The 25,077-nt window shown below is 40.3% G+C and overlaps 1 protein-coding gene and 1 long non-coding RNA gene across 2 annotated transcripts; one reads left to right on the top strand and one right to left on the bottom strand.

Moving 5' to 3' along the window:
* Positions 1–6,841: 6,841 nt before the first annotated feature.
* Positions 6,842–8,240, bottom strand: LOC144356529 (uncharacterized). The gene is made up of 2 exons (XR_013421447.1): positions 8,090–8,240; positions 6,842–7,328 (listed from the first exon to the last, which is right to left on the bottom strand). It is a non-coding gene; the product is annotated as an uncharacterized LOC144356529 (long non-coding RNA).
* A 5,138-nt stretch (positions 8,241–13,378) lies between these two features.
* LOC100313680 (NocA-like transcription factor) lies at positions 13,379–16,420 on the top strand. The gene is made up of 2 exons (NM_001168139.1): positions 13,379–13,564; positions 14,305–16,420. Exons 1-2 carry the CDS (start codon positions 13,394–13,396, stop codon positions 15,802–15,804), a joined length of 1,671 nt encoding a protein of 556 aa, NP_001161611.1. The 5' UTR covers positions 13,379–13,393; the 3' UTR covers positions 15,805–16,420.
* Positions 16,421–25,077: the final 8,657 nt, after the last annotated feature.

Below are 25,077 nucleotides of genomic sequence, written 5' to 3' on the forward strand. Positions count from 1 at the left end.
TACACGGTTTATCAGACAATGGTTTCATTCATAATTTCATGTTCGATCTGTTTCCTTTAATAGACCGCTGATATTTATTTATAATATTGTGTGCCCATGACGTCTTTTGTTAAAGGGCGATGGTTGTTGCGCAGCGTACGTTCGAATTTTATGTAAACAAACCTTGCAATGTACATATTGTTGTATATGTTGCTGTGAGTCCCATATCGAATACATTGTGGTGCGACGACCACCGCCTTATAACCCATTGAACTTGAAAATCAATATGTATAGTTTTTATTTTTAATTTATTGATATATATATATATATTTAGTCAATAGAAAATATCCTGTAAACCACTTTAAGTTCACGGTTTGTGTATTTTAGTCGAGGAAATGGGTAAATTTTGGGATCTTACAGACAGTCACAGTGACTTTTACTGAGGTCTTAGGCAGTCACAGTGACTTTTACTGAGGTCTTAGGCAGTTACAGTGACTTTTACTGAGGTCTTAGGCAGTCACAGTGACTTTTACTGAGGTCTTAGGCAGTCACAGTGACTTTTACTGAGGTCTTAGGCAGTCACAGTGATTTTTACTGAGGTCTTAGGCAGTCACAGTGACTTTTACTGAGGTCTTAGGCAGTTACAGTGACTTTTACTGAGGTCTTAGGCAGTTACAGTGACTTTTACTGAGGTCTTAGGCAGTCACAGTGACTTTTACTGAGGTCTTAGGCGGTTACAGTGACTTTTACTGTGGTCTTAGGCAGTCACAGTGACTTTTACTGAGGTCTTAGGCAGTCACAGTGACTTTTACTGAGGTCTTAGGCAGTCACAGTGACTTTTACTGAGGTCTTAGGCAGTCACAGTGACTTTTACTGGGGTCTTGGGCAGTTACAGTGACTTTTACTGAGGTCTTAGACAGTCACAGTGACTTTTACTGAGGTCTTAGGCGGTTACAGTGACTTTTACTGAGGTCTTAGGCAGTTACAGTGGCTTTTACTGAGGTCTTAGGCAGTCACTGTGACTTTCACCAAGGTCTTAGGCAGTCACTGTGACTTTCACCAAGGTCTTAGGCAGTCACTGTGACTTTCACCAAGGTCTTAGGCAGTCACTATGACTTTCACTGAGGTTTTAGGGAGTCACAGCGACTTTCACTAGATCTTAGGGAGTCACAGTGACAAGTGACTTTCCCTACAATTCTAAGCAGTCACAGTGACTTTCACTGGGTATCTAGGCAGTCATAGTGACTTTCACTGTGGAACTATGGAGTCACAGTGACTTTTGCAAAATTTTGTTCTCATAAATGCACATAAATTATCAAATTTCGAAAACCGAATGGTTAAAATTTGTACATTTGGTCCAAAATTTAACATCAAAATGACAATCAAATCAGCGTTTTCAAACTTTAATTTGTTCTCCTAGTTTATGTGCCAACAAAACTGCATCTTCTTTGGCTAACAATTGTCCAGTATCCTGTTTTCCTGAGTGTCTCTGGAATAGACAACTTCTTATCTATGAATTTGTACAAAATTGAATAGTTTATTATTTAAATATGTACAGTATTTATCCCAGAAAACACTAACTAAAAATAAAATATAATTGTCAATTTTTAAATTGCCATTCTTCTTTTTTGTGTAATGTGCCATATTTAAACATATTTTGTGACGTCATCAGGTATATCGCGGCAAATATGCATAAACTGACAATGTTGAGTGCAATAATTGGTATAGGCCGCGACACGTGTTTACTTTCTGCGTGCGTGCGTGGCAGTGAATGGTTGGCAAGAACCGGTTTTCGCAACTGAAGATATGACGTCACATAAATAAAGTTCCAGAAAAGTTGTTGGATTATTATTTTTATATTTTGCAAATAAATTGCTTATTGCTATACAAGGTCATGTGAAAAATGTTAATTAGGGACATGTATCTATTTTTTTTAGATAAATGTGATAAATTACCGATGTGGTTACGGAGTTAATACATGTGTCTCTATGAGGAAAAAAAACGGTCCGTTCAATTAAAAAAACAACAACTTGCGGTTCTTTTGAACCCTGGGTAATGAAACAATGTTTCATGAACTACATTTTGAAAAATAAAAAAATGGGGGGGGGTATGGTCTTATTTGTTTCAGTATTTTGCCCTATGCCAATACATGGACTATAGAACATGTTATCGCACGAAAAGACCCACGCATTCACTTCGAACTCAGCCACGTTCGGGAAACCTTGAATAATTTGTTGAGAACTAAGTAAAACGAAAACTGTAAATAAAAGAGTGTTCGCGTTATTGCGTTTCCGTTATTGTTTGTCAGTGATTTGTTGAATCATCTGCGTGTCTCAGCGAATGACAACATGCATATACGCATCCCAGACATGTACGCCGATTCCTCATCTCTAATAACCCTACCCTATTGTTCATGTTTGTCATCTGTCTCGAAGCTTAACCTGTTTACCACCCATCAGCGTCAATCAAAAAAATCATTTGTCAAAACCATTCACGTCAAATTGTGTCAGCGTCCACGTATTGACATTATAGAAAATGTTTGCCAAAAAACATTGACTGAAAAAAAAAACGGCAGGATTAATTGAAATGCGCTCTTCCATGTTTAAAACAGAAATCCTCTTTGTATCTATAACTACATTTTCAGTGAATAATCGCATATTAATATTTAACCCCTAGCAAAAGTGCACCTATTTTTATACAACATGTATCGAAATACGTAACATAATTCGTGCATGTTATTGTTTGCCGCGAGCTTATCTGTTTTAACACATCATCACTGCTGACGCCGTTATACCATTCATATCGACTACTCCGTCGTGGAGGCCTTAGGTAGACAGTGTGGCGAAACAATTAGTTTTTTTTAACCCCTTAATCTCGACAGACTGTCCGAAATAAGGACTGTCTAGGTTCCCACGTGTCATTTCGTGGACGAGTTTTTCAGTAATTTTGTTTAAGGTAGAAGCTTAGTCATAATTCTTGACAAAATTGGTCATAAATCACGTGACAATGTTAATTAGTTTATTATGTACAATCATGAAGCTAATGTCTCATGGTACAATGAAATGACATTATTTTGTGTGTTACAGTTAAGCTTTTTGAGAAACGTGTCCTAATATTTCTTGAAAATTGCTATTTTTAGAACAATTCCATAGAACACAATGTTAAAGAAAAATTTCATTTTTTGACACTTTCTAAAACCCAGATTTTTTAAATAATTCAGAACAACAAAAAGTACTCCATCATAAACAATATATGATTTTTTCAGCCTATGTCACCTGGTTAGATTTTGAGATTTTGCATAATATCTCTGCCATAGGAACCTGTGGTAAAAGTGTTATAATAGTGTCAAAACGGCGACTTTCCACTAAAATACAACCATCAATTTCTCGAAACAAAGGCTGGTGACCCCAACTTTTTTTAGGTCAATATCCTTATATTGCCTTGGCGTATAATTCATTGCAAAATGATTAATTCTGGGTTTTTAATTTATTAGTAGGCTTCTACCTTAAATTTGATGCGAAGGTAAGACGTCATATGATTCTTCCGGCGATTGATCTGATCTCCTTTAGGGGACTGCTCAGCAGTGTATTAAATGCCAAGCCTTGGTTAGTTGTTCGTTTTAGCCTCTAAATGCGTACAAACATTTACCAAAAAAATGACCCATTTAGAGTACAAAAAGATTTGCGAGGGGCTTAAAGATCATGGTCGTCGCCACCTTTTTGTATTTTGTGAGTTCCAGATCTATCCGGGTTTGTTTCAGTTATCCGTTTAGGCTTGTACGGTGTACGTAACTCCCGGGTTTTAATATCACCCCCGCGAAAAACCAATGGCTGCAGAGCTGCGGCTATATTAGCCCTTTAAAGGGCGGTGGTCGCGTCGTGATCAATATCGCGCTTCACATGCAATAGCATGGCAGATAATAATACATTTATTATGTATGTGTAGTATGGTGAAAGAGAACTACAACATTCAAAATGCAACAAGCGAATCATAGAATGCAGGACAAATATTAAACTGTTTTTATTCATTCAACCTCATTGCTCAAATTTACACGTTAATATATTTGAAAGTGTTCATGCATCGGTTTATTAACTTATATTAAAAGTTACATTTCAATTGGACATTGACATTTTTTATTTTGATGAATCAATTTATCGTAAACTTAAAACATGAATTTTGCAGCCTTCATTATAGTATTCGGCCGTTGAAATTGAAAAATACCACTGCGCATGCGCAGTAATATGCGCATGTGCATGCGTTTTGTACCTCCCAAAACATTGCAAGTGTATCAGAGAATTCCATTGCTCCATCAACGAATACTCAGCTGTATGCTAAAAGAACAGCGTTTTCGGTTCATGACAAATCATAATATAATGTATTTATTAACATACAGCACCTTTCAACAGTATTAAAAATTACATGTTTTAATTCATGTTCATCTGTAACGGCGCTTTCTGAAAATCTACGATGTGTGCCGATACTGTCAGCGGAAGCTGACCACTGATCGTGTATTTTAAGAATTCATGGAGCTTTTCTGATGTATTAGGACTATTATGCGAAGTATTTGATGGTTTCCAATGCGGAAATTTAAACGTGTATTCAACTGTCCAGAATGTCACTTGATGAAAGTTGGGACGTGTGTGGTGCCAGTGCGCCCTCTGTAGTCTTAAAACATCAATACGTTTTTTTCTTTAGTGGGGCGCAATTTACTTTCGTTGTTTGTGTTATGAGAGACATATCGCCGGAGGATGGTTTTAAATGCGAATGTAGACTGCAGACAATCTGGTGTCTTTCTCCAGTTGCGTGTCGGATAACCCGGATAAAAAACGGCGCAGATTAGAAAGATCCCTTGCTTCCTTGCGTGAAAAATTGTATTTTGTATAAATCCCTCGCTTGCCGTGTGTACGGCGGGGTGTGCGGTTCTCGCCCAAGTCTTCCAGAGTAGTCTTGGCCTGACTGTGGTCTCTGTAAATTGTATTTCACATTCCCGCATGTATAGTTGCAAATATTTGATACGTCTCGTCAAAATATGAACGCTAAAAATTAAACGAATAAGCAGTGAAAAAAATAACATGTCACCTTGTATACGTTTCCAAGTACCAACACGGAATAAAAACAACACGTCTCGGAAATGTGTAAAAGCATTTTGTGTTTGTTTGTTTTTTTGCATGAAATCGACATGACAACCCGGACAACGGGCATAGTGACTGCCGAATTGCGCATTAGGGTAACGATGTCAAAAATTATAGTATGTAGAAAACACAACTGTAGGCAACTGTAAAAATGCGTGGTCAGTTTGTTTTGTACTGTTAGAGCATTGGTTGTTCAGTGGTTTTCAACGTCGCTATTTTTCTTAATAAGTAAAATCCGCTAAATTAAATCCACGTGAACGTGTCAAATAACAATAGAACTCACTGTTTCCCTGCCAAGTTCGTGAAATTCCTTAAAACATAAAAATAAATGGCTTCACATTGATTGGTGTGTGTGTTAGAACCCAGCGAGTGGTGCCGACGGAGACGCTTTGATCAGAGTTCAGTTACCAAGAAGATGTCTACTTTGGTCTACAACGTGCTTTGTGGGTTGGTTTCAGTCACATTTGGTGTGCCGAACGACAATTTCTGACGCAACCCTCAATAGCCACAGTTTTTAATTCCTAACGGTATCAACATCGATGCTAAATGCGTGTATGATGCCCCGAGCATATGCGTAAGAGATTAGGGACACCGGGTTTGCCTATTTGGTTACCTTGAGCTCGACGCCGGATTTAAATTGCATTATGAAATTCAGATGTCGAAAAAAATATTATCTTGCATAGGCGGTGCAAGGTTAAAAAACCTCGTACATAATCATAGCAAAAAGGTCGCGGTAAAATCAGTCGCGGAAAAATTAGACTAGTAGTGGGTCAGGTTGCGGAAATTTTCAGTTCATTTAAGTGTTTAATGGAAAACAAAAAAAGTATGTCGATAATTGATATGTTCCAATGTCATTCGGGTTAAAATGCTTAGATACCATAATTTTAGATAAATTTGAAATGCCATGGACGTTGGTGTTGTTGCTGTATAGATGTGCGTGATAGTCTTGTTATAGGAACTGCATTTTCAATGCATAGAACATGAGTGCAAAACTTCAGTTTTCTTGTAGAAATTAGGGTTAGGGTTATTAGGTGTCCGTACATTGCAAGCGTTTGAGTTAAGTGTCGGAATGGTTTGAATATTGTTAAAATAATTATTATTTACCAGCGTGATATTCAAAATGGCGACCTATACCAAACCTCGCATCCATGTTGTTCACCGACACTCATGTACTTGTTCTTTTCAAACGGTATTTTTTTGAATTCGTAAACCTGGTTTACATATTTATTTCACACACATTTTAAAATTAATTGTTATAATGGGGCGAGATTATTTCTTTCTACTGATTGTGATGGTTTGTGATTTTTTTCCTGTGACATTTTTGCCCTGATTTTTTCTGAGATATTTCTCCTAAACATTGTATACAAGCACCCAACACATCATGTTCACGTTTGAGTATATATTTTAAGCTACCCTACTACAAATAATCTCGTGCATACATGCGTTAATCTCGTTTTATTTTACATCCAAATCCCGTTCGAAAATATTTATCGGAAAACAACCTAACGGTACGTACCACTCATGCTGCCAGCTGGCGACACATTCTCATGCAATATCAGTCAGCATGGCAGTGAAAAAGCCTGCGCCATCCCTTCCTGTTCCATTCCCTCCCCTATCTGGGCAGTCGGACAGCGTAGGCAAAAATCTTGCATCGACACCATTGCCCGTGTAAGAAGCGACACAGGGATCTTGTCAACATACAGAATGTTCAGATATATGGGCGAATCGTGTATACGCAGTTGCCAAATAAGACATTTATTTCTGAGTATATCTGATACACATGAATGATGTGTGGTATAGTGTCAACTCAATGTTTCAACGTAACTTCATTGCAGTCAGGTTGTTTTTGGCGATCTACGGTTACCCATGCCTTCCTACATTGAGTATTTCCAATTCGAGTCAAGCTCTGGCGACGATACTGATCATTTCAGGGTAACTCAAGCAGCGAGATAAAGAAAGCGAAAAGCGCCCTAGTAGGAGTCCGTAATGGTGGGATGGCATAGATTCAATCACAAATAAGAGAAAAAACTAGCCTGTAGCAATTTTCTACAATTGGATATCCAAATCATTGAAATTCGACATGGAATTAAGACACGGTTAGTTTGAGAGGTTAGAAAGTCCCTGAGTGCTCCGTGCCTTGGGTCATTTCGTCCAATCTTTCGTGGTAAAGGGCGTCCCGGGGGATTGAAGCTCGAAGTTGGAATATTCGGCAGTCATCTGATGAGAGAAAAAAACGCAGTTCCGTCAGTATAAAGTTTGTTATTGTTAAATGCCCCGTTAGTGCCACGCCCCTGTAGCTGTTACTTTCCAAGATAGTACACGCTGTGGTAAATCTACGCTGTCTGTAAGCTTGATGGACTGTGTGGGGAGTCGCATGCTAATCAGCCGGCTTTTCTCTGTGAAGTCACCAGAAGCCTGTGGGCAAAATAACACAGCTAATATCGTGCCGTGAAAGTTGACAGGAGCTTGCACCGTACAAATATGAGCGGTATGCGCACACAGTGGTGGGTTCCATAGAACCGAGATAAAAGCAGACAGTGCGAAAAAATGATTGTGAGACCACCCGCGTTTTACCGAATCTGTCAAAACTCCCCGTACGTTATCTTGACTGGCTTCATAATTTCTAACATTCTGGTAGTGTTGTTTTTTCCAATGCGAATTATTTGAAGAAAAAAAAACGCAGTGCGATCGTGTGGCATGTACACTGCCTGGGATACCATTGGAATCGAACACCCCTGTTAATGACATGTCGAAAAAAAAAAACAATTTCCCGACTCGTCTGTGCGTTCCGACAAAAGTATCAAAATCCCCATCAACACATAAACTTATATAACGATATTAACATGTGTGTGACATTGATCCATGTTCAATGGGTTTTAAAGAGTTGAAAACATACAATAACAACAATCCTATATTTAGATATAACTTGGGCGTATCACACGGAATAGCTAACTGCGGTAAAGAATTTCTATGTGTACCATGTTAGCAGTATGATTGCTCTGTCCCCAATCGATCGCGCTCCTCCGTCCTGCTCTCCCTCGACGCGGCTTTTTCTCTCGCCCAGTGTCGTGGTTTGCCAACATTGTATCACGAAGCCAAGCCCGCTGTCGCATTGCTACCATATTTGCAAAACCGTTATGCATGACCTGCCGTTAGAGATAATCAGAAACCGGAAACCCAACGTGTCAAATGATGAGGCCTTGATTGACTTTAGTAACGAAGTGTGAAAATTAACAAGATCGAACGGAATTCTTCCGCCTATTTAAAACAGATTAAAAAAAGACACACCGTGACGCAACAGCTAATCACTATTGTTATGCTGAATTCCCCAGTTACGACAATGGCCTTGAGTTGCGGAGGACGAGATTCGGTTTGGACAAATTTGTTCCGTATAACGAGGTGATTGTCTGGTTCGATTTATATTGTTTGAAAAAACAAAACCTCAGAAAAGAAGAAAGGAAAAGGCGGCGGTTTTTTCTGTGTGTATATATGTCAGTTTTCCATTTTTTTTTCTCAACAAGTTTGTGCTAGCTATATTTTTTTCTTCTTCTGGGCGTAATATATCGAGATTTTGAACTCAGCGGTTTGTGAAATTCACATTCATTTCGTGTGTGAGCCCACGCTAATTTCTGGTTTGAACTCGCAGACAATCTCAGCCGGATCGGCTCTCTGGCAAAAACTAAATCGATATAACAAACACGCGGCGAGTTAGTTTTGTCTAGATCGGTTGGATACGCTCACGCTGGGAAAACCGACCGAGTACAAAGCTGCCGATCACGCACCCTGCCAGTGCTAGAATATTTACAAGTGCGTTTCCTTACGCCGCTCCCCCGGTGGGTGCAGTGTATTTGCTAACAGCAATCCAAATTGCTTTGCTTGATTAGGAGTCGGCGAGGCTTTTCTGCCAGCTCCGTATATATATAAACGCCGCCAAAACAAGAAAGCCCCTTTTCCCTGCTGCGTATTGAAGAAAAGCCGTGGCTATTATAGAGAATTCCCCAGTAGATATCAGGGTTTGCCGTCTACTGTGTGTTTATTTCGAATTTTAAAAGCCCAGCTTCGCGTCAAATATTCAATATGATCATGGATGGCAATAAATGGGGGCATTGGTAAATTCATTTAAATATATATTGATGACATTTTAATCAGTTTCTCAGATTCGCTTCAAATAGTGATTTTCCATGGTGTTTTTTTTATTATTATTTTTTTTAAGTGGGCGTCCCCAATTCGGGATCATTTTCATGATATGCCTTCGCTAAATAATCGGTTTTATAGCAGTATATAGATATAACGTCTGATATTATTTGAGAATGTTTTGTCAAATGCAGTTGGATTAAAATGGTGCGGATCTCCGTGCAAAAAAGTAAGTAACAGTAAGTGAACACAGGTTTTATCGTAATAGCGCAGAGACAAATGGGAGTACTGCGATGTGTTTGGATTTATGAACATGTGACGACATCATATAGACTATGGTCTATGAGAACATTTTAGCGATAAATCTAGCTAGACTATTTTGGCGGGAAAACGTATAACACAAACTATGGTTGATGCGAATACCTGCTGTTTTTTTCTCATTTAGAACAAATCTGGATGATCGCTCTGGAGCCACTAAATTGTCAGTGATGAATTGGGTTTATTTGGGTTAGTTCCATGTTTATTGGTTATAATTTTCTTCTACTCTGTATAATTGTCACCGACACGAGTAGAGATTAAATGGTTGTATATACGGATGCTGCGCGTGTATGGCATAGGCGTGTCCACCTTTACACTACCCTCATCCCCCTCGTACGTCAGGTGCGAGCCCTCAATGGTCGATCGCGGTTACTAAAAATAGCGGCGGCTCGAGAAACTCCGTGCTGATTCATAGGCCAATCCGGACAGTTGTTTCACCACTTTTATAACAGGGTTTAAGCTACACAGATTTTAATTGGGTCCTCTATCTTACACTAATCGCGCAAGCCAGCATGATTGACATCGGTCTCGAAGAACTTCTCACAATAAGAGAAAAAAATTGTAAGTTGAATGTAATCAGTGCATGCGAGAGTTCTTTTTTTAAAGAATCGCAACAGTTTTAAAAGAGCATTATGTCTGTTCTCCAATACAAGAAACGTCACTTGTCCGAACGATTTTAGGTCCCTTGAAACACAATATCAGTAAAAACACGGCTGACCATGGTACATATAAAGACGAAAATTCGGCTAAAGAATGAGGCTTGTTTGAAGAAATATACTAAAAATTGGCTGCATAAACAAAGGGAATTCTATAACTAATAAAGCATATACCATATTGTGTTTTATTATTGAAGAAAGTATACTGTATTTCATATATATATATATATTATATTCAGTCATCATTGGAGTCTTGGGCGCATGCGCAAACCAACTGATTGTTACAAACGTAGCTCTCCCCGGTGTACATTTCCGTAATTATAAGTTTATTCTATCATTTCCAGACATATTACATGTATGAGATTGAAATAGATTTATTTATTTACCTTTAAAGTGTGTTCTTGAAAAAATGTTTTTTTTTTTTTTAAATAGTGGTAACCAGTCTGTGGTGAATTTTGATTTGTGGCAGCGTGGTGAAAACGCGTAGATAATAGCCAGCATGACTGATGTCGACTGAGTCATGAGAAAGTCTACACGTTGGTGTCAACTGTCGGGTAAAAGATTGACGGTTTTGGCAAGTACATGCAAAAAATGCCTGTGTGTTTACATCATCTGAGTCGATGGCAGATATATGGGTGGTGTCGCCATCAAAGCGGCCGCCGATGTCAAACACAACACTTTCAAGCTGACCCCTGTCTTCAAATGATCCTGAGAGGGCGTTGTCCTGCGCTAATGAAAACAGGTAATCGGTCACCTCGTGACAGCTACGATAAAGTCCAATTGGCGATAAATCATCGCGAAGTTAACGACAGGACAGTTCACATCCGGCCAAGCATAACATTTTTTTTTTACTAGGAAAGGGGAAGTAAAATAAAACATACGCAATAACTGCCTGGAAGACTGTTGACGATTGGTGATCTGCCAACGTGACTCTTTGCTTGTCAGTCAGCTTACTTGATGTATATTCCACATATACGCGCTGATCGCTCACCACACTCAAAGAGTCTCCGCACTATATGTATTTGTTGCCAGTGTCACAGGTTCGATTATGTTTCCCCTTCCCATAACAAAAATACTGAGTTGGGATTGTGGCCATTGTCCAGGCAGGAACCATGGCGTGAAAGCCCCAGCCGTAATACTGGCACATAAATAGTATGGGCGTACATGGGTAATAATCTTATTGTCCACGTTGACGGTTTTGATTGACGTTAGTTTACTACGTCGTTTTCATAGCACACCGCCGAGCGGCGACTTCAAAGAAATACTCCCCACTATAGCTGTCTGAGCAACAAAACAATTTGCCAACACTCTTCAGTCTTTCAGGGAGGGCCGTTAATTGTTGTTTTTGGCGCTGTCTATCTGGCTTATTAGTGCAATTTGCCCCCTTTCAGGCACGAATTTCCAGCTCGTCAAAGTGTTTTCTGTTGGCTACATTTCGCCCCTCTGAGAGCGCTAGATCTTTCACAAATGGATTTCCGCAAGGGGGAACGTGAAGAGAGATCCGTAGAGTGCGCTGATTGAATTGGCCTGCCTTTGATTGATGCCGACATTATAGCGAATCTATCATCACGCCAGCTACTCGCTCCTATTATGTGTTTCTGACGTGAGCCCGATTCAAGGGCCTCTACTCTTTTCTCCGCGTAACCATTGTAAAGCAAGCTTTCTTACAACTGGCTTTGCCTCACAACATCGCCGCCACCAATTATCATGAAATTCAATCTTTTTTCCCCAGTATAATACCGATAAGGCGGCAGCTGTAACCCGCCACACTGCTGTGTTTTTTGAATATCAGAGCCACACCGATGTTTTTTTCGCTATCTCTTTAATCGCTCACCGAATACAGAATGCCGCGCTCTCCAAAATCGCCTTCGAATGTACACTCACGGCTCTAGGGTGGCACGCTCGTGATGTGCTTTCTATGTTCATATGGCCTTTGTAGACACCAAGGACCTGACCCCTCTTACTAAATCCGGTGTGGCCCCACGTAGTGCCCTTAAAAATTGCAATACTTGCCTTGTGTTGTGAAAATAAATGGGTCTATAATTTTTCTGAAAATTACCTATCAAATAAATAAATAAACAAAAACATAGATCATTTCCACCTACAGAAAACTTCCGGCGGCGGGCTAATATTTTTTTTACTGCTTTCTGAAAGGTGTCTCTTGACGGTTTTACCGCTTTGCCATCACTCATCAATTGACAGGGAGCAAAGACGTACCCGTCAAAGTCACTCCCATTTTGTGGACACTTGACAAAATATAAAGTTTACGTTGCAATGGTTTTATCTGACACAGTCATCGAGTAGATAAAAAACAGGCCCGTATTTATTGCCGCAGATAGACATCTCAGGCCGGGGTGCTTTGAAGTTCGCCGCTTGTCTGCCGAAGCTGTCAACATAGTCTTGTCACTTCTTTCAGTACGTCAATCGGTGTCTGTTTTCAAACACCCCAGCTTGCCGCAGATTGATTGATTGATAAAAGATAAGGATCTCGATAGGGCGGTGAAGCTTTGAAGTTTTCCGACATCGTACATATAATACGCCAAGAGCCTTCTCCACACAAAACACTCTAACCTTCAGTGCCGTGTTTGCCTAAATGCAGCTCCACATCAATAAATACAACGCTAAGTGTGGCATACTGCAGTTAGCGGGACTCCCTTTGTTGTCGGACAAATTGAGCTCACACAGACCGATTTACTTTCGGCAATTCACTGGCCTTTTCAGAAAACTTTTTCAAATTACCCTAGCCATGTAATCGCCTACAAAGGGTGACATAAATCAGACGCGATTGACAGCCATCACGTTGGAATGATTGATTACGCTTTTTGATCACTGCCTGGAAGAGTGCCAAAATACATTCAAGATGTTCTTCACTGATTGGGTGATGATAATGAGTGGGGTGTGATAAAATGATGAGGAGCTGTCGCCTTCTCGTCAGTTTGACAGCGACGTCAGCATTCTGACCAATCAATGAATGCAACCTGTGCACCGCCGCGATTGGTTGGTTATCGGCAGTCTGCTTTCATCTCAGCAGTAATTCACTGCTGGAAGTTGAAGTGTTGTCGGCAAATTTGTGTTTTTGTGTGTTGTCTGGAGGGGCGGCATGCTTCACAAGAAAACTTGTGTGGTTTCGAGCAAACCAGCACATTCTTGCTTAGCGATCAGCGCTGTCAGGTCATGAGCAATTCTGCTCCGGTGAAGCCATTGGAAAATAACGTAGAAAAACCACGCTCGGATCCGGATAGACAAGCAAAGCGACTTCCAATTCGTGCTATCAACATGCTTAGTGCCCGATCTCAACATATCCTCCATACGGAGTACCTTCAACCGCTGCCAACTCCGCCAACAGTAAGTATTCTATAATATCATTCTGCCAGCGAACGTGGGAAACAAGCGTTTGGTACATTCGATTTTATCTACGTGTATATTTTTAATTTTATATTGGTAAGAATTAATACGCGTCAGTCACGAACTCGCGCTAGCCTGACTTCTCCGACTGTTATTCCCCGTTGATTAAGAGCGACGACTGTTTAAAAACAAAAAGCGCCTGTGCGATGTTTAAAGGGTTAGCTCGTCTATGGCCTGTCCATCGTGTTCATTATTTTTTCACTGGAGATGTCTGTAATATTGTTTTTAATATTCACTGACTGACTGTCGCAGGGGAATATTAAAATGCTCGCAATGTGTTCATGTTTCTCTCACAATGGTAGTATATATGACCAGAGATTATCCATGTAAACGTGTACCTCGCCATTTGCGCCATGAACCTATTTATTCAACGGATATTTTACCATAAACACGCTATTTTCCATGATCTTCAATCGAGTTACTAAAATAACCACGAAGGCCATATATTGAAGACAGATAACAACAGCTGAACCGAAACCTGGCATTTCTGTGCGTGTATTTATCTCATTTAGCCTTGTTGTTTGTGTGCGCTGCGATATATTTTAAGTTGTGAATGTCTGATTTATTAGGATCGTCGGCCCTTTACCGATTCACCCCATCACTAAGCATGATAGATTATAATTGCGTGCTAGACCGAGATTTGAAACTAATTTTTGTTTTCTGTTGTGATTATTTTTCAGTATGATGCGAAAAAGAGTCCGCTCGCCTTGTTGGCACAGACGTGTAGCAGCATCGGAAAACCCGATCCCCCGGTTACTGTATCACACAGGGAATCCAAATCATCAACAACGCACAGTGATTCACTGTCTAACAAATCATCAAGCAACGAAAAATCAACATCAACTGTTTCGATGCATTCCAGGTCATCGTTCACGCCGTACAAACAAAAAGTAAAACGCGAAGGGGACGCTCTAATCACCAAATTCGGATATGGAAAAGGAACATCTCCCGTAACTACAGTGACACCATCGAACCGCACAGACAGTAAGCCGTCGGCTGCTGCCTCGCCATTAAAGAGAGAGACGCCGCCGTTAAGTGTATCTGCTAGCACGACCCCTACATCTACACCGAGAAGCAGTCCGAACACTAATCATATCAGTCATACTGGCATTAGTTTGAGTTGTGGAAGTATGCATGTTGAGGTAAATCACCACGAGTCAACCGGCAAGCATCTGTCAACGCCGACCTCGTCTTATAAACCAGGAGACTCGACACCACCGGCAGCCTCTCAGGCCCCGACGTTAGTACCAGTACCGGCAGCTGGCACTGTTCCAGCACCAACAACAAGTGCATGCGGATGTTCACCGCAAGTTGTCGGACATGCTATACAAACCTCGGACGCTAACCCGACAAGCCCGACCATGAGAGCTGTTATGTCGGTCGCAGCAGCAGCACACTGTACGCCTAAGCACAGCCATAACCACGGACTTGGGGGCAGTCCTCTGACAGCGTCATCTGCCCCGTACGCCGCTACATACGCCCGTGTTAAAACTGCGGATGGAGGTGCCACATTTATGCCAATATGTAGCGATCCTTACTGCAAAAACTGTCAGAGTGCGCAGTTTTCAGCGGCGACAGCCAACTGTACGCAATGTAGACATGACACTCCGAGCTATTCGGGACTGAACGGAGCTATTCCAGTCGCCTTACCCCTGGGCACAACTTTCCCAGCGTACGCCTTACAAAACGGAGTAACTACGCCATCATATCTTTATCCACATACCATGACATTACCGGCAGCGGCGCCAGCCACGTCAGTTATACCAGGGCGGGACCATGTGTGCAACTGGGTGTCTGGATCTACCAGCTGCGGGAAGAGATTCTCATCGAGTGAAGAACTTCTACAACACTTGCGTAGCCACACTATGGTATCTAATGATACCTATCACACACAAATGGTAGCCTCACCACTAGCGGGAACACTGAACCCTTGTCATTTGTATTACACACCAACTGCAGCCGGTCATGCTGCAGCGTTTCCGAGGCCGACACTATCAGGGGGAGCTCTGAGCCCCCTTAGTGCACTCAGATATCACCCATACAAACACATTGGGCTGAACCCTTCTGTAAGTACAGCAGGTGCCACTCTGAGCTCTATCCCCCTTCCAGCAGCTGCCTTTTACTCCCCATATCCATATTTCGATTTAAAACAAAGACTGCCGACAGCTGTGCCTCATTGAATAAAAAAACACATTTAAATGTTGTAAATATTGTTTAAGTGTTCAAAGCTTTTTATATATTATTATTTTATTGAGAATGATTCGTAGTTTGCGCCACATTTAATGTGCCTCTTCTACACCAGTCACGTTTTCTGTTCTAACTTTAAAATGTGTTCAAAACAACGTGAACTGTTATAAAAATTGCCAAATTTGAGTGGGGGGGGGATACGGATTCACAGGCGTCGTCTCGTTAGTGGCATTTACAGGCATTAGATTGTCTTATTTTTCTTTTCGTTTAAAAATTCCCACAGGGAATGTACGTTTTGGGTTGATGTGTCATTTCTATACAGTATATCAGGTGTCAGAAAGTGTAGTTTTAATATTGGTACACGACAAAGCGATGACCCCATTCAGTCTAGACTCATTTCTTGTTTCTGGAATTATGAGATATATTCCATTTTGTTCAACAATATATTTTGGGGCAGGATGTCTATTAGTATTTTTGTACTATTCACTACACGGCGCCTGACTTTGTATTATCACTTTAAACTTTTCCCAGAGGGCGTTTGTAGAGTTGTTGTAACATACAGTATATAAATACAGTATTTTGGTATATTAAAATTATTGAATATGTTAATATTTACGTGTGCTGGTTTGTTTGTTTGTTTGCCTCTCCTCATCTTCTTGATATGATAATTGCGGAACAATGCCGATTTCAACTGTTATTCACAAATGGTAAAGCGATACTGTCTATTTCAGTGAATAGTGAATTCACTACAGTATACATGATTCCATATAATATTTACCCTTACGTCTCGATTCAGTAAATAACAGATAATGATGAATTCGTCATGTCAACTATCTAACAATACTAGTACTTGCGATTATGTTGATCATAATTTCTGACTTGCTGACTTGAAGGCTTCAACCGATTGGGGGCGGGGTAAGTGGTCGTTTATGAGTTGAGTACGTCCAAAATTGTGTCCAGGGGTTCTACTATATAGATTTTTGATCTTGCACATATTTTCTACCTGCTGGTGTACGACGTTACGACGATCATTAGTTGGTGTGGAAATTAATAACCCGGGGACGTTTTGGAAATTATCGCCAAATTTAATGATATACAGAATATGTAACTCCTTCCATGTACCAAAAAACTCAAATTGAGAGCGCCCTTCGTTGTTTCCCAAGGTTCATTTTTCACTTTCATCTCGGCAGACCGAACATTTCACATTTTACTGCATTTCGCTATGCATCCCGCGTGCCCGTACTGCTACACCCCAAGTTAAAAAGTGCTAGTGAATACGAGCTCGAACCAAACTTTCTCGTTTGGATCATGTTTGGAAGAGGAACCGCTCTTCCCATTCGCCACCATATCCCACTTACCTCCAACCCCAGTATCCTCCAGTTTGATTTTATGGGCTTTGACTTTCTGTAGTGTTAAATATTTCTACTTAGCTGCAGTGGCGTGCCCGTACTGCTACACACCAAGTTAAAAAGTGCTAGTGAATACGAGCTCGAACCAAACTTTTTCGTTTGGATCATGTTTGGAAGAGGAACCGCTCTTCCCATTCGCCACCATATCCCACTTACCTCCAACCCCAGTATCCCCCAGTTTGATTTTATGGGCTTTGACTTTCTGTAGTGTTAAATATTTCCACTTAACTTCAGTGGCGTGCCCGTACTGCTACACACCAAGTTAAAAAGTGCTAGTGAATACGAGCTCGAACCAAACTTTCTATCTCGTTTGGAACATGTATGGAGGAGGAGCAGCTCTTCCCATTCGCCACCATATCCCACTTATTTCGATTTAACTGCAGTGGCGCTTTTTACGAAACCCTCTTGACGAATCACTGACGTCATCACGAGAGTCATTAACACATTTCGAACACTATTTCCGGTATCTGGATACTAGCAGTGAAAATCATACCTGCCCTCCAGGTTTTTTCACTACCTCCTCGTAGAAAGTTCGACTTTACTGAGTTAATTATTTCAAGAACCATCTAATCCATATCTGAGACATGCGGATTATGTTACAGTTCAACTGAAAGCGAGGGGAAGAAACCGATCTCCTTTCCGTGGGTAATGATGTCACGTGACACCTGGCCACGCACTATATGTACTGAGGATGAACACTGGCTGGTAAGGGGTTACTGTTATAGACGTCGAATAAAACATGAAAGTACATGTGATCCATTCAAATTACAAAGAGATTTGTCGAGAAAACGTTATTCCTGGCGGAGTTCGAGAACAATTGTACAGTGACAAATTGTTATTTATCGCGACGGTACCTTTTGTTCTTTACATTTTTCGAAATATTGGTTTTAACATGTTAAATGTGATATTATGCTTGATCTCTATGGAAACTCTAAACTGTGTAATTTTTACCTGAATAAATGGGCATCATGATGATACACACCAATGTGGACATTGTTTATTGACGTGCGATTTTTACCAATTTTCATGTACAAGTCATTAACCCTATACCTCCAGTGACATGTTCAAAACAGTTCTTTTTGCGGTGTGACGTGTAGAACCCAGATACATGTTACCGCCTAACGATTTAAGACTCGACAGTGTTAGACTTGTTCCAACACTGTATGAAAGCGGTATTTTCTTTGTGTAATGCCCTAACAAAAAACAACAATTTTTAATATCCGCGTCTGATATATTGCATATATTATATGTATGCCGCAGGCTATTTTTTATATTTTCATATGCGATATTGTCTTGCAGGGTCAAAAAAAAACAGCGATTTGTCAAGGTAAGCTTTAGAAAAAAGTCAGACAACAGGTGTAGTCGTACTCGATTTTATTTTCAGTGTTAACCAGAATTAGTTCTGATGATTGGTTGTATAGTGAATCTTCCGAGACAATATTAATGTAATAAAACATGTTTTTCAGAGCTCTGAAAACAATAATTCCGACGACCTACAGATGAGTTGTCTTGGATATCAGTCATTTGTAAACAAACTGCGTGCGTTTCTTGGCTACCGCATCAAATTGTTACTTGTAACAGAGATATTAGAAAAATGCCTCTGCTTGTAATCATATACACTCGACGTGTTACGTCTCGTGCAACGTGTGTACTGCCCCGGTCATTATATTCAAATTCATCGACGATTTAATGATCATTTGTCGAACGCATCTGTAAAACAAATAACACACGCCGGCGACGCATGCGTGCAAGTGACATACTTACAATTTAAGGCCAAACTACGAATAGATTTACTACAATTTACTAAAAACTGAAACGAAATGACGTTGTTGCTTGTATGATGAATGATATTGGTATTGCTTATGATGTATTAGTTTTAAATCAGATGTATTATTGCCTGAGGACGTTCAGGGCAATTCAGTAATACCTGATATAACCATGCAGCGGCACGATACATAAAACCGATGATCAATAATAACAACGGCTCTGTATTGTCAGAATGTGTACGCAAAGGTGCAAATCAATTGACTTTTATTTAACGGTTATTTGTTTCAATCACGGTGATATTCATTGTCCCTAATTTGCCGGCTCATGGACGAGTACTGTGACACATCTTGCGAATCGCTTGCCTTCAGGGTGGACACTCAGCTACGTGGCAAGCAGGTTCCCGAGGCTATTCTAAAACCAGAAACTTTGTGTGTGTGAGGGGGCGGAGGGGGGGGGATCATACGCACACACACGCAAAATAACTTGAATAGACTCCTCTTTTGATATTTAGCCCATCGTATTTAGAAAACCCCTAATTGTAAAATACACGTTACCGATAGGTTCTCGAACCATCCGCTTTTTGTTTTAATAATCGATACTCATTACATATTACTCTCCACACGAGTTTTGTGCCTGGTTTATGGAATGATGAGTGGAACAAAACATACCCGGATGTAAACGACGTGGTACACCTAATACACGTATTTATTTTAAATGTTATCACGGGTCACTCATTGCATTCCTTCATCAATCAACAGCTTAAAGTAGAGCGACATCCCTACTACCATGCAAGTTAATACCTTCCATATCACTACTTTGTTGATCTAAATAAAACTAAATAAAACAGGGTTCGATTCCCGGGTATTGTCAATGAAAATTCAAAACGAAATATTTTAAAATTAAGAAGTACGCTGCAATCATATTCGTCATTGGAGATATGCAGGTGAATTCTACGAAGAGTTCTGGAACAAAATCTGATTGACGGACTGATGGTGGTTTAGTAACTACCACCCCAGACTCTCATAGACCACCGCACAATAACAATAATGTGACGTCACAGGTGTGGTTTAATTTCGAGATATCTTTATGACCACAATTTTTCCTGACATGTTTTTTTCCTCGCATTATGGCATACGAATTTTACCAAAATAACAAATTCCACAAAATATTCACAGGAATTGTGTTCCTACTCTAGACTAATGTTAATAATCCGATCAAGTATACCGAGAAAATGATCGTATTTGTGCACCGGGTCCACATTTCTTTTTTTCATTTATTGTATGCATAACTCCTTGCTTGTTAATGAGATGCCGATTCGGTTTAAACTCAGTATAATGGTCCTAGATCTTTGGAGTATTGCGATGCAAGGGGTTCATTTTTTTTTACCATCATACTACTATCGGAGAAAAAAAAAAACCGACATCATTGGGAAGGCGTCGAGAAAACGTATACCGCGATTACTTGAACTTAATTCTACCCGTGATTAGATTGGATAAATTAGCCGAACGTGACTCCCGTGAACCGAAGTGGAAGAAATATCATAGTATTTTTTTTTAATAATGATGCAAACACCTTTTTATAATCCATAATAATAGTTGTCTCTTTATACACCGAATCATGCCAGTCGATGAACGAAAGCTTATGTGAATTGAAAAAAACAAAACAATTATACTACCATTCCCCTGAGATCCGTGTACGAGGACTCGTCCTTTATCAACTTTTACCCAGTTATGTTAAAATGGAAGTCGGCTTCTATAAAACGATCAAAATACGGTGTTTATCGGTAAATTGTTGGTTATAGTACCCGCAGTTTCACTATCACGATAATCCGCTACAATCGTCTCAAACACAGCACTATTTGTGTTTGAGCCGCCTTTTCAGAATATCACCCCACGGCAGAGTAAACACGAGTGTCGCTGCCATAGTAAGGCGCGGTAGCTTGATCCAGTACCAGCGACATAGAAGAAAATATCTGACGATAATTAATGTTTCTCTGTACCAGCAGAGCAGTGGCACGAAGAAGAATATATCTCGAGAACAGCTGCGCAAATAATACTGAATAGAAAATAATATATAAACATAGATAAAATGAGCAATAATTCATGTTTTACTGTGAATTTATTATGAAGTACGTCAATGTGAAATTTACTGGTACAATCGGTAACGTTGTGAACTGGTATGTATTCGAACTACCTCTGACCATGGAGGTGTACCTCCATGCTCTGACGGTGGTGAGCGCTGGGACTAATAGAATCCCACACCCCGACAAGAGGTCCTCGAGATGAAATTTCTCGAACGAGTTGGGGATCAAAACACCCCCAGCGAATGTGAGAAATTTCATCCCAGGCTCTTAGTGTGTGGGATTTATGTTCTCACATCACCTGAAAAACGTTATTAAACAGGGAAAACAAGCTTGACACGTGTTTAGAGGAGATGCTAGGCGGCCCGGCTCAAGTACGGTGGATCATAATACCACATCACAAAACAAAACAAACAGCAGATAACAATACACTTCGGACCTCATTGTACACAAACTAGTAGAAATAATTACATATTCACATATTGGAATATTATATTTCCAATAAATTTTATAACGATATTAATAAAAATTTCGACGAGTCATTACGCGCATTCCCAGCGTTGCATCGTTTTGGAGCCATGACTTTCCGTAGCAAAAGATTAGAGTGGTATTGGGACGAGTTGGTCGTAAATGCTGACGACGTGCTTCGTTTCGTATTTACATTTTATTGCCCAAAGCAGGACGGTCAGCTTGAAGAACCGAGTAACACCTAAGTAACTGTTATTCCGCGATTAAATCATTTTCTTTCGTACATTGCAAGTATTTCATCATTGTCAGATATCGATAACTTATTATAAAACTTGTTTACTAGTAAAAAAAAATCAACATGGGCCCCTCGAATAACAAAAACACGCAAAAATATGCGTAGTAAAAGTCTTGTGGCGTTTCACCACAAAATGGCGGTGTGTGGTGGCAGAGATTTTTTTGGTGTTCTAACCGCAATGAACTCTGGGAAGGAGTATATGGCGACTCTACACTCCCAGCGGCCAGGGATGTGGAAGAATGTTTTCCATCCCTTCTCTCAGTGTCTGTCAATTAGGCATCGGACTGATCGGACTTGAAATCATTTAATATTGTATCTATGAGACGTTGGCAGTTCAAACAACAAACTGTTGATTTCCACTGCATTGGGATCTAATGCAGACGGCATGACGTCACCCCCGAAACTAGATTGCGAATTCGTCTTCGGCACCTGAGGACAGGTCCCGCCAAATACGTATCACGTGACAGCACGGCTAATGGAATGATATCATGTGATCATAGTTTCATGAAATGGGAGTTTATTAGTTATTAACTTTGCTCTCAAAACAAAAGAAAATAGTAAACTGCATAATGTTATATCCAAGTTATCAAACAATTTTTTGGGAATATAGATTATTAATGCCGTCGCCAGGTGCATTTGTCCTTGGTAACCAACTCAGCCTCTCCAAAACATGCCTGCCAGTTATCGCTAGCACTAGCAGGTTACTATTTTTAATAACCGTGTCGGGTGGAACTTCAGCTATCGACCTTCATAAGTTTTTGTTCAGCCCGCAGCAGTAGTCAAATGAATCTATGATCTCGGAACTATCCGTTGAAGCTGATAACGCGTATATGAAGTATTAGCGGTTTGTCGTAACCTGAACACGGCAGTGGTCTCAGGAATAGTACAGTATGAAAAGACATACTCACGGAAGTGCCGGAATATAATTGTAGATTTGTACGGGGTGCAATTTAGGAGTAACATTGGCTGCCACTTGCAGTTATGTTGCTAAGATAAGACCCCCGCTCCCTGTCAGTTTGCCAATTTCCGAGCGGCTATCATTACGTGTTTGTGGCCAGAAATGGGGTTCTGAACTAAAGTCCTAACACATAGATGTATTTCGATCTCCGCTTTAATAAATTTTATAGTAACAGTTTTACTAAAATCAAGGATGTTTTTTTAAATCATTCTGCTGCGATGACACTGTCGAACGAATGATAATAATACAGCTTTCCGCTTTCCCAACTGAATACTTTTCATTACCAACGTCCAGCAGAAATCCATGGAGGGACAGTGGTAGTCAATAATGTTATTCATGTACCTGTCAATGTTTTCCACGTGGAAGGTGTGCGAGGCTAACGTGTTTAACCCACAGGCAGTCTTTACGTTGCTTGGTTCGTGGTTTTGACATAAATCGCCCCTAGAACCAAAATCGCCCTAACACGCTTAGGACTAAAAAAAAAATAGGCAAGGTAGGAAATCTTCGTCCGTCAAAATACATTTAAAAAAATGTTCCCATCAATCATTACCATTTAAATTCGCAACGAATGACAACAAATTCCTTTCTAGTCGATCGATCAATCTTTATTTACCTTTGCTTATCTTTATCCTGTATATTTCGGTGAAAATGTCACGAAATCTTCTTAGCAGCGGCCATTTTATCAATGCATGCGCAGACACCCATTCCTGACAATGGTGTCATCTTGTCAAGCGCAGTTCATATGCACATGTGCACAAACATTTTTTGAAAATTTTTGTTCTAGAGGTGGTTTATGTCAAAACCACCAGCCAAGCAACGTAAAGACTGCCTGTAGTTTAACCGTGTCAAATCCGCCACTCACATGCTGTACTCACGTGTCAAATACGTGGTGGGTGGGTGATTTTGAGAGGCTATAACACAATGCTACATTCGTAGAACACTTTTTAAGAAATATTGAATCTATCAAAGCTGGCAAATTTACCCTATTACACACCCAACATCGACAAAACACCGATCGGTGCATTACACCATGAAATTTGAGAAACTGAATACCGGAGCTTCTCAACTACCTGGGCATATCGGATAGGCTTTTCTCGAATTGCGGGATTGGAAATGTTCAGCATGTGGGAAGCATGGTTACAAAGTATACAACATAATGCGTGCATATTGCAGTCGACACTGTTGTATTTCACTCATATTAAAATCCTCTCTGAAATAACTATTGTGTGGGATTTGTTCAAAATACCCCGAACACACGCTTCACACTGCACTATACATTGTTACCAGTTTACAAAAATAAGTATTATCCAGCTTTTCTAAGCTTATACAGGTTAGCTATTCTGTTTACTCAGACTTCATTCATTCATTCATTCATTCATTCATTCATTCATTCATTCATTCATTCGTTCAACTTGTCTTGTTGTTCTTTAGATCCGTCTTAATTGTGTTTCACTTTTTAAAAACTATGATGAATTTACTGAAAAAAATACACTATTTGATGAAAAATCAATCGAATCTACTCGTTGTTTCAAGATGGTTATGTGTGGGGGCGACACGGCACTGTAATACGTATGCAAACCCGAACGTGCCGCCACGTGGCCTAGTCTACCTTCGGATGGATGCTTACAGCTTTTTAATGGTGGTAAGGATTGTCGGCAATCGATGATGCTATGAATGGGTCCGTGCTTCTAGTATTTTTGATGGGATTATAGGACAAATAATCCCACGAAAATGCTGGCACCGAGCAGGATGATACAAACGGAACAGCGGAGGGGGGTGTTGAAATAGATTGCAAGGAAGACACTGAAAAAATAATGCATCTATGATGTTGCAATAACAACGCTTTGGCGAAATAAAAAATGATAAATATATACAGACAAGACCCCACGAACAAAAATTGCACTGGTCAGACGCTTCCAGCCACCCCTACGATTTTGAAATAGTCGATCTCTTATTTGTACGCCCTGGATGGACTGCAACACTGTTCTCAGGGGAAGGAGACAAATAACCCTGGTCTCATCTTTTCACGCCATTCCACACGCACATGTTATTTCCATCCCCGGGGACCACCCTACAACCCCTCAAACATTTAGTAACTCTTTTTCCGAGTTCGCTTAAAACTCGTTGACACGTGTACGATGCGAATCACACAGATCAAGGCATGTGTATGGATTTCGGTTTTCCTACCCTCAACACTAAGCCAAGATAATACAGAGGATAAATGAAATGAAACAAAACTTTCCTTTATGCCGTAATGGAACTGGAAGTTTCAATTCCCGCAGTGTTGCC

This window comes from Saccoglossus kowalevskii, chromosome 19 (assembly GCF_978046115.1).
Source record: "Saccoglossus kowalevskii chromosome 19, keSacKowa6.1, whole genome shotgun sequence".
Taxonomy (NCBI): Eukaryota; Metazoa; Hemichordata; class Enteropneusta; family Harrimaniidae; genus Saccoglossus; species Saccoglossus kowalevskii.

Coding starts and splice junctions, on each gene's coding strand:
- LOC100313680 (NM_001168139.1), top strand. CDS start 13,394: ATGAGCAATTCTGCTCCGGTGAAGCCATTGGAAAATAACGTAGAAAAA. Junction 13,565..14,304: donor CGCTGCCAACTCCGCCAACA/GTAAGTATTCTA, acceptor ATTATTTTTCAG/TATGATGCGAAAAAGAGTCC.